Source organism: Thyridium curvatum (assembly GCF_004353045.1).
Source record: "Thyridium curvatum strain D216 chromosome Unknown NODE_13_length_580902_cov_83.771903, whole genome shotgun sequence".
NCBI classification, from domain to species: Eukaryota; Fungi; Ascomycota; class Sordariomycetes; order Thyridiales; family Thyridiaceae; genus Thyridium; species Thyridium curvatum.
The window spans coordinates 258,070-268,316 of record NW_022156768.1 but is presented as its reverse complement, the minus strand read 5'-3'; the positions used below and the strand labels follow the sequence as shown (position 1 = coordinate 268,316).

At 57.2% G+C, this 10,247-nt stretch overlaps 2 protein-coding genes across 2 annotated transcripts; one reads left to right on the top strand and one right to left on the bottom strand.

Moving 5' to 3' along the window:
• Nucleotides 1-4,181: 4,181 nt before the first annotated feature.
• E0L32_003093 (uncharacterized protein) lies at nt 4,182-5,768 on the top strand (the record flags this gene model as incomplete). The annotated part of the gene is made up of 1 exon (XM_031137356.1): nt 4,182-5,768. One exon carries the CDS (start codon nt 4,182-4,184, stop codon nt 5,766-5,768), a length of 1,587 nt encoding a protein of 528 aa, XP_030999161.1.
• Nucleotides 5,769-6,816: 1,048 nt separating this feature from the next.
• Nucleotides 6,817-9,742, bottom strand: E0L32_003092 (uncharacterized protein; the record flags this gene model as incomplete). The annotated part of the gene is made up of 3 exons (XM_031137355.1): nt 6,817-8,347; nt 8,398-8,800; nt 8,875-9,742. The coding sequence occupies 3 exons, from the start codon at nt 9,740-9,742 to the stop codon at nt 6,817-6,819; spliced, it is 2,802 nt and encodes a 933-aa protein (XP_030999160.1).
• Between the last annotated feature and the right edge of the window lie 505 nt (nt 9,743-10,247).

Below are 10,247 nucleotides of genomic sequence, written 5' to 3'. Positions count from 1 at the left end.
ATTACTGCCGAGTGATGTATTCTCTGGAGCAGGGTGCTATGGCACAGTTACATTGTCGAGAACAAGCTCTACCAAGGTACCTGTGTACGTTATGTGTGTGTACGTCTCTGTGTGTGTGTGCTTGGGTCAATGTGTGGGTGCCATGGTGTCTCACATTGGCTGCTTAGGGAGTCACGCTGATACGGTAGGCTCCCTCATGATGCCCTCCCTCCCTTAGCAGACAAGAGGAAGAGAGACTACTACTGCTACCTTGCCTTCCGTGATAGCCCGTGGTGGCTACGCATACATCTCGACAGTTTTTGGCGGCCTTGCACGGCGTCTGGGGTGCAAACGGCGGAGCAAGTCGCGACAGACCTTGTCTCTCCTGGCAGCACACCCTTTGACCTAGACAGTGTCTTCTGACACCCGTGTTGAGCCCGCAAGCTGCCGTAGATGACCTCTAGATGACTGAATACATATTTTTGGCCGACGGGCGAGCTGGTTTATAAGTGTGGCCATTTCCCATCTCCGCCTCCGACGAGGCTTGTCCTGGATGTGCAGCAGAAATACACAGCCGCTTTGCAGTGCTGATAAGAGTTTACTCGGTCGTGCCGCAAGCTTCCATCTTCCTGTATCCGAATCCATCTTTGGGCGTCTCACATCACACCAACTACTGCAACTCACCGGATCGAGCGTGGCAACCGGCCTGAATCCGACAAGGACCAGACGACGCAGCACGTCTTGACCAGACAGAGTGGTTCGAGATCCGCAGTCCAGTGACGGAGATCAAGATAAACAATCGCCTTCCCTCCAGAGTTTGCATTCATCGGATGTCGAAAGGTCGAGAACAAGAACAATATCGCCAATATCGAGATATATCCCAAAATAGCACCATCGAGACCAGCACCCCAGAGGCTCAGCCGCGCAAGCCGAGGTGTCCGTGGAGAAGCAGTCTACTCCGCAGAACCAGTCCTGAGCCGTCGCGAGTTCCCGCCCGCAGCGGAAACGGGGGAGGCGAGCTCGCATCCTGATTAGACGACTGGTTTGACTGGTGGTGGCCAGCAGCAGCAAGGAAACGGCAGAGCGGCACCCCGTTCGGTCGCTGCGACATATTGCGCAAAGGGCTTAACGCCGCCGCCTGCTTATATAACGAGGGAGGGGTGTGTGTGCGCGCGTGTGTGTGTGTGGACTGTGAAAGACACGGACGGAAAGGCAAGCTCCTCTTCTTGGCCTGCATCGCGTATCCACACAGGCAGCTTCTCCAACTCTGCCCGCACTTTCGCACCTCGAGAGCCAACCCCACCGGCCACCGATTGTGACTGGTCGCATCGCTGGCTCGACGCAGTGGGCGGACACTAATATACAGACAATCCAAGATAAAGTAGGTCCTTTGCTGGCGATTGCTCAGCGACAGTCCAACTGCCCAGCTGGGAAAACCGAGTTGATTGCTTACTGGCATCAGGCAAGGATCAAGACCGGGGATTTCGTCCAGGTTCCAAGTCGGGAATCCTGGCGATAGGAACACGCTGTGGGGACAACCGAGTCCTCGTCCTCTGGAGAAGTAGAATAAGAATCGAATCCAATCCAAAGCTCTCCGACAAGAGAAAAGAGGTGCGTACCGGGAACCAAATCAGTTCAAGCTTCAAAGGGACACAGCAGTCCCATCCCCTGTCGCATCGTCTCGGCTGGTCAAATAGTCGACCAATACAGTTCCTGTTCGCAGAGAGGACGCAGCTGATCGTACAACAGCCCAGGCCCGGAAGAGGCTAATCCCAACCACAAGCGACCGAGAAGGCGCTGAAAGTCTGGCGACTTGCAGCCAACCAATATCACCGTTGCAACCGATCTTCCCAAGACGGTGTAGCAATCAGAGCAGAGTCCGTCCTCGCAGAGCGCCAAGGTACATGATCCAATTCTCTAGTTCTCCTCATATTTGCTGCTTGTTAGCTCTCTCTCTCTCTCCCATCTCTTGACCCCTCCGCGCCCTCCACCCCTCCCAATGTTCGGTAGCAAGCCGCTCCAGTCCGATTTGAGACGCTGTGGCTTGTCAGCAATCACTTTGTGAGGATTGATGCCTTCTACACCGCCAACCAGAAGAGGCAGACGAGGCTCACCGCACTAGCACGGCGCTGCCTTTGCCTCTCCCTCCACTCACACACCCTTGTCTTGATCTATGCACCACCTCTTGTCATCCACATCTTTCGTTGAGGGCAGTCAGCGCTGTCCGTCCACCACTTCCTGCCTCTTATCCCTGGCCCGGGCACTTTCATACTAATTCTGCACATCTACTCAGCCTCAGCCTATTTGCTTCTCCTCAAATACTCTGGCCTTCATCCTTCCTTCACGCACGCAGCCCACCTTTGTTTTTTTTCCCCCATCCCTCAAACAAAACGCTCAGCAAACGTCCGAGATATATATTCCCTGCAAAGAGCAAAGACCCTGTTGTCGATTTTCAGGGTAGCGTCCGAGGTGATCGCTCCTGTAAAATCGGCATCATCCGTCCATCAATCAGACCCCGTCATTAGTGGACCGACTTTGCCCCCAAACGGGAAACTAATAAGCGCATCACTGACTCTTGCACGGACGCAAGCTTGGAGGACAGGCAGCAGCACACACCCGGCCTTCAATCCATCGTGTTGGCTGGATCCTAGCTCATTGACCGCCTTTCGCGCGACGACGCAGAGTGTCTCTGCCCATTCCATTCCAAAGATCGCTCGCCGCTCAGAGGGAAGCTTCTTACCACGCGCTACGAGAGGGTGTCTGGCACATAGCACACTGTGCGACACGGCAAGGCCAAGCCGGCCAAGACACACCAAAAGATTCCGACACCTGTGTTGCTGTCAAACCTGCCTCCGTGCACGACCAGTGGATCGATCAAAGACCATAGTGTCAGGAACTTGGTGGCTCCCGAGGCCGAGGGGATCTCTCTCCTCGCTTGGCGTACTGAATCCTATTCCTAACAATCGTAGTGACGTGGTACGTAAAGCTGTTTTTCTGTCCTTAGCCTGCCTAGCTTTATCGCGAGTTGGCTTTGTTGTCGTCTTTGTGGCCTCTTGCGCCCTTTTTTCTTCTTCGTTTCTTCTTTTTCTTATTGATTTATTTTCTTTGGTCCCCTGCTCGTGCAAGCCAGTCCAACACCCAACACGCAGACGCGCGGAGTCGATGCTCCACGATTCTAGCTCCTCGCTCACCGTCTCTCCCCCTTCGTTTCTTTTTATCTTGGGGAAGATGCACCACTAACTCGCCCGGCTTACCGAAGGTGGCTTAGCGCTAGCCTGCAGTCACAGTAGTACCTGGAAAGGGTACCACCCACAGCGCTTTTCTTGGTCCCTGGCCCATCCCAGTGCAGCAGTCCAGCCCACTAACACGCCTCCGCTATTTGCCCTCCCTCTGCTACCTGCTCCGCACACAATTCAAAGGGTGCTCGAGTCACCGCCCGCCCAACTTCGCATCGCAAGTCGCAACTTGTCGTCAAACTCGACAACCCCTTCTCCCACTGACAGCCCCAAAGCCGCCCTCAGCTCGGTGAGCAACAGACGTGCACTAGCTGTCGCCGAGTAGTTATCTACCTGTATCACGACCGACCTCGTCGCCCCGACTGCTCAACCCTCTCGAGTCACACCGAGTCGAGTCCCAGTCCGATTCCGCTGCTTTCAGCCAGCCCAGCGCGCCGCCCGCCAATACTGTTGACCCTTGTTGCTTTCGTCCGCCTCATGGCCCTTTGATCTCCTCGGCGACAATTTCACAGCCAACTTCACCTCCTTTGCTCTTTTCCTTTTGCGCGAAACAGGTACGTATTCTGAGACTCTCTCTCTCCTCCCTGCCTACCTGTTGTCGCTCTGGTTTGTCCGCTACAGTGAGTGCACTGTACTGCACACAGTCCCACTTTTCTTACCCTCTGGCCGGGCTGGTCGGCCTGGTCGGGAAGCCTGAATGAGTCGTCGCAACCCATGGTGCGGGACGGATTGCCCTGTCCTCGCCACCTCGTGTTTCCGTCGCTTGCTCAGCCTCGCTTCTAGAAACCCGCCCGCCCCGGGATTCCCGTCCCTTATCGAGAGGATGACGTTGCATGGCCGACGCTGACTTTGATCTCTTTTCTCGCAGCTCATACACAACCCAACCCGTGACCAAGTCCACTGCGAACGCACTGAACCACCCAAGCCTCTTTGCGCGGGGCATTCCACGCACAAACACCACATACGATGGCCCAACACGGCTTCAACCAGATGGGTGGCGGACACAATGGTGGAAGCATAAACCCCAACGACCTCGCTATGTCAGCAGGAAACTACAACTCTTTCCAGAACAACTACAACTCCAATTCCAACGGCGGCACCAACGGCTTCTCCAGCGGCTCCGCTCTGTTCGGCGATGACGAACTGCTCGATGGCTTGACCAATCCTGCCGACCAGCAGGCGGGCATGCAGGCCAACGGCCAGGACTTCGGAGGAATGAACGATATGAGCATGAGTGGCTTTGCGCCCAGCGTCTACGCCACCCACGGTCTTCCCCTTGACCAACAAATCAACGGTTACTCCAACACACCCGACGGAGACCCGATCCAGAGCCCCTTCGTTCACAGCTTCGGGCAGTACCGCCAGATACAACACCCGCAGGCCTTTGGCAGCTCTCTGCAATCGCCGGGGTCCTACGGAGCATCACCACTAGGCAACGCCGAATACAACAACGATGGAACGGACCCCAACTTCCTCAAGGCCAGGGCGCGGGTCGCCCAGGCAATGCAACGCAAGCCTTCCAACAATGCCAATCCGTTGACGCCCAAGACGACACCGATGGCCTCGCTCAACATGAGCTCTTCCGAGTCCTATGGCGCACAGCCGATACGAACAACAAACGGATCGCACCACGAGAAGTCCCACTCCGGACAGTGGGTAGGCACGCCCAAGAGCCTCTCGTCCTTCCCCGGCTCTGGCTTCTCCTCGCCCATGCAACAAACCATGCACAGCGCCCAGATCAACGAGATGCTGCGCGGTGGCACCTCTATGCCAGCGAAACTCGGTGCGCAGATGTCCTCCACTCAAGAAGCCAAGAGGAAACGGCGCCGAGAGTCGCACAACCTTGTCGAGCGCCGGAGACGAGACAACATCAACGAGCGCATCCAGGACCTCAGCAAATTGGTACCGATTCACAGATTGGAGGACGAGAAGATCAAGAAGCTCATTACCAGCGGGACTCCCCTCTCTCCGACCCTTTCTGGTATTTCCAGCCCTTCACAAGCAACTTCAGGGCTCGCAGGTCCCGGCGCAAGACGAGCTACTAGCGGTGCCACTGGGAACATCACTACAGGCCTGCCGGTCGAGGACAAGGACAAGGGCCCCAACAAGGGAGACATCCTGAACGGATCTGTCAGCTGGACGCGCGATCTGATGTGGATGCTGAACCTGGCATTGCAGCGCCAAGAAGAGCTTGTCAACGTCATTGTCAACGATTACGGCGGCACCGTCCCATTCGAGACTACCGAGGACGAGAAGAGGATGACATCTGAGCTTTTCGACGCCATGGCCCGGGCCGAGGAAGACGGCGACAAGAACCGCTTCACCTACTCGCGTTCTGCCGGGACGGGACTCAGGGTTCCACATTACACTGATATCCGAGGCGAATCGCTGAGCGGGGGCAACTCGAACGAGGCCGTGCCATCGCTCAGTCTCGAAGGCAACGGCGTGGCGTCCGGCGAGTTCGTCGACAATGACCAGTACCTGGACTACGATGATGACGGAGGCCAGCTCGACTTCAAAGAGGAGGACGAGTACATGCTGGATCTTCAGTGATCTCCTCGTCGTTACACTTTGCACGCCTCGTTCACTTTTTTCGGTCGCATCAGGGTTTGAGCTCGGCCAGCGTTCCCTCTCGGTCCCGTCCTCGCGATGGTTGAACCACCAGTCTCTTGTTCAGCACTTTTCGGTATGACTTTCTTGGAATTTCTCAGCTTTTGGGCCATCGGGCATGTATTCTCTTTGTTCTGTGTGAGGGGGTGGCCAAGATCCAGGTATTACACCATTTGCATTTACGAGGAGTGTTTTTCGTGAAGCTTGTCTGCTTTTCATTTTTTTTTTTTGGACATTCATCATGTTATGGGGCGCATCACGGAAGGCTCGGGTTACGGATACAAGACAGTGGCTTCTTCCATGAACATTGTTTCACCCACCTGAGCTCGCCCATCTTGTCACCGGTCGTTCGTGGTTTTCGTATCTGGTTATCTGGTTATACAGTGGACTGTTTTGTCACTTCATACGTGTTTGCTCTTCTTGTGCTTTGCCTCATCGATGATACCTGTGGATTGGTTCCTGTTGTTTTCCTTTAAAGGATGGGATCTGTCTGGTTCTGCTTTTGCCATTCGATACTTGTTGTTTTGTTTTTCCCTTTTGGGGAAGTGGGAGAGGGGTATGCAGGGGCATCCATCTGGTTCCTGCTTTTCTTCATGTCGGAGGACCTGGGTTACGGGCTATTACTGCTTCGTTTGATTGTTTCCTGCTACTGCTACTACCCCTTTATACTACTTGATGCTCCTGCTAGCTGGGCTTTTATCTACTCGGAGGGGGTAGCTGGAGGGGGATTTTGACAGCCCACTTCCCGTATATCTATTTAATCCCACTCAATTGACATACAAATCTGATCATGATTGCTACCGTCGTGCGTGAGTCTTGTGTTTTTGGGGCCCTGGGCACCCGAATGATTGTTAACACCTTTCCTTTTTTTTTTTTTTGGCTTGCTTGTATACCCCGAACTAGGAAACTATGTGATATCAAACAGGGTGAATGATAGACCCTCCCCAAATAACACTCACTATGTTACACTTTCTTGTCCTTTATTTCATTTTCACCAGTGCCTCACACACAGCAGGTACTCGCTCATGGCCATGAGCAGGTTCCACGCCTCCTTCCTCTTCATGTCCTCCTGCAGCGCGACCCTCTCGAGCGCGGACCGGCCGTTGAAGTACTTGCAGAACACGGGCCACGCCTTGGCCACCCTCTCGTCCCACTCTTTCGTGGTGGAGGACGTCGCTGTCGCCGCCGCATGCTGAGCACCAGCAGCAGGAGCTCCGTTCGCACTCCCACCTCCACCTCCACCTCCACCTTCACCGCCAGCAGCCTGCGCCTGCGCCGCAGCCTGCGCCTGTGCCTGTGCCTGTGCAGCCGCCGCCGCCAGGAGCTCGCCCCGGTTGCGCAGCCGCCGCCCTATGGCGCTGAGGTACAGGCTGTCCATGCCGGTGGCCTTCTTGGCGTCGAGGATGAGGTGCGGCTGCAGGCCGGCGAGGTGGGCGGCGGCGTTGACGGCCGGGTGCGCGGTCGCGAGGGGCGGCTGCTTGCGGGCGTGGGCGGTGGCGCGCTCGGCGAGCTCGCGGGCGGCCTTGTCGGCGATGCGGGCGCGGCGGGCCTTCTCGGCGGCCGCCTGGGCGGGCGTGGGCTGCGGCTGCGGCTGCTTGGCGGAAGGATGCTCTGCGGATAGGGAGGCGCTGGCGGCGCTGGCGGCGAGGTGCGCCAGGGACGAGGAGGTCGTGGAGAGGTTGGAGGTGCTTGCGGCCGGGGACCTGAGGGAGGAGGAGGAGGGGGACGTGGGCGAGAGGAGGGAGACCTGGGAGGCGGACGGGGAGAGCGGGGATGGGGTGGCGAGGGGAGGAAGGTGTGGTTCGGCGGCGGAGTCGGAGAGGTCGCTCGGCCCGCGGGGGCGGGACTTGATGGTCGCGGTCGAGGAGCGGAGGTCTTCTTGTGCTTCTCCTCCTCCTCCCGCGCTGCTGTCGCCGTCCGCGTTGTCCTCCTCCTCGCTGTTGTTGTGCCGCCGGCCACTGCTACGCCGGCGGTGGTCGTCGTCCTCATCGTCGTGCTCTTCTTCCGCCTCCTCCTCCTCCTCCTCCTGCCGCTCCCGCTCGAGCTGCACCCTCTTGGCCTTGGCCAGCTCCTCGGCCTCGAGGGCGTACCCAACTTCATAGATGATCTCGGGCCAGACGACGACGTAGGCAAACGTGCACAGCTGCGTGACCCAGCCGCCGCGCACGAGCCAGGCCAGCATGCGCAGGTAGTCGGGCCGGTAGCTCTTGGCCGGGCAGAAGAACTTGTACTGGCGCGGGGCGACGGACAGGTCCGAGAGGAACTGGGGCAGGGTCGGGGCGAAGGGGAAGGCGCGGCCCCACTCGACCGCGGCCCGGGGCAGCTGGGCCATGTCGCAGTTGGGCGAGAGGATGTAGATGTCGCGGGCGTGCAGGGGCGGGATGGCGATGGCCCGCCGCCAGAAGATGAAGTGCTGCGCGTACTTGCGGACCTCGCCGAGGGTGAGGACGTTGCTCGTCTGCTGGGCGACTTGGTGGAACCTTGGGGTGGGGGAAGGGGGGTGTGTGATGTCAGCGAGGCAACTTTCGTCGGGTCGGTGCATCGGTAGGGAATGTATCTAGGTAGGACTCACGACATGTTTGGTTTGCTGTGCTTGACAAACTCGATCATCCTCGAGGTGGTGAAATCGTCTTGGTCAGACTGGAGCTCGGAGACGATCTTCTTTTCGTCGTACATCAGGAGCAGAGCGAAGTTCTTGTCGAGGAAGCCTGGCTCGTCGACGGTGTCTTCGCTCGTGAAGGAGTTTGCAGTCGTGATCCAGAGGCCGCGCTGGCCGTCCTCCTCCCCTAGCTGAGGGAGATCTGCAATGTGAAAGGGAACCGGGATTTGCACTGAAGGAGTGACAGTGCCTTCGGGTGTCTCCAGTTGCAAGGCGGCAATCTTGTTCTGAGATATGGCCTCGTAGATGTCCTGCATCGAAGCTGCCAGCGACGAAGTCGCGAGGATCTCATTCCACAACGAAGACATCCTCCGTTCTAGGGCACTGTGTCAGTCATACCGCCCACTTACTGTAGAAGGCATGGTAAGGTAGGATGCAAGGAATACATACTGTCTTCTCGGGCCTTATCCTTCAGTGTTAGGATCCGCTTAGACTCTTTCCAGACAAAGTCGCTTCTCTGCTGGCAGTACTTGTAGGCCTTGTTGACCTTTTTGATGATGTGGGTGTACATCGTGTCGACGAGCTCCTTGGCCTCGTGCTTTCTGGGGTTGAGGATGAAGACGAGGTTGAACATGTTCATGGAGCTGACCTTGTCCTCCTCTTCGGTGGCAGACTTGGCCATGTCCTTGACGTCGACGTCGTCGACCTCATCGGCCTTTGTGGTCTCTTCATCTTGAGGGTTGGCATCGGCATCGGCAGATTTTGGCTCTCCGCCGTCCACGACATCCTCCCTCTTGGACTCCTTGGACTCCTTTGCCTTTTGCTTCTCCCGCTGTTTCTTCTCCTTCTTCTTGGATCTCTTCTTCCATATGCCGTTCTCCGGCACGTGGATGGGGTAAGAGACGCAGTAGATGGGGTCCAGGGAGATCTGGAAGAGGGTCTTGTGGTACGCCCTGGCCGGGGTGAGGATGTTCTCCAGGTCCTTGGTCGGGAAGCCGGCGACATACTCCCAGGGCACGAGCTGCGAGCCGCCCTCGGTGATGAAGTGGTCGTCCTGGTTCCACTGGGCCAGGTCGGCGAGGTTGGGCATGCCCGAGGCGCCGGTCACATCCATGGCCGAGCGGGACGTGCGCCTGTCGGCGAATATGTCGTCGTCGTCCTCCAGGTCATCATCGCCGTCCTGCTTGGCGGGGTGGTCCTGCACGGGCAGGACGTGAGGCGGGTAGTGGAAGACGAAGCGAGGCCCATCGCGGGATCTGTTGATAACGAGAGCCACGCCGAGGAAGTTGTCCGGGCTGGGCAGGACGGGTAGAGCCATGGCTGCGACGTGTTGTGTGGACGTGCAGCAAGCCTGGGTTACGTTAGACGAGGCTAAATAGCTTCACCTGACACGGCCCATGTTCATGGCCATCCCTCGCAAGCTCGCGCCGATCCGATCTAGCTCTATTGCAGAGCGTACGTTGTCACGAGTATCTTCTCAGAGGAGCTGCGTATCTCTGTCAATGCTGTGCCATTATTGTGATATACGATTGGGCAATTTTGATTGGCGAGCCTTGCAGAGATGGTAGTGGTTGACGAGCCTTGTGAGGTCGATGAGATGACAGCGTCTCATAAGCTAGGTACTTGAGCTAAAAGTTATGCACGTTCTGATGCATTGGGACTCTTGTGCTAGTTGGTTAGTGCTAGTTATGTCAGAATTGCAATCACATGCCACTGAGTGAGATGCACAGTCCAGTCTACAGCAGGAGCCAGCAGGGTCCTCCCTTGAGTGCGCGCCCTAACAGAGCCTAGTGCAGCATTTAAGGCCTGCTAGGGCGGGGTCC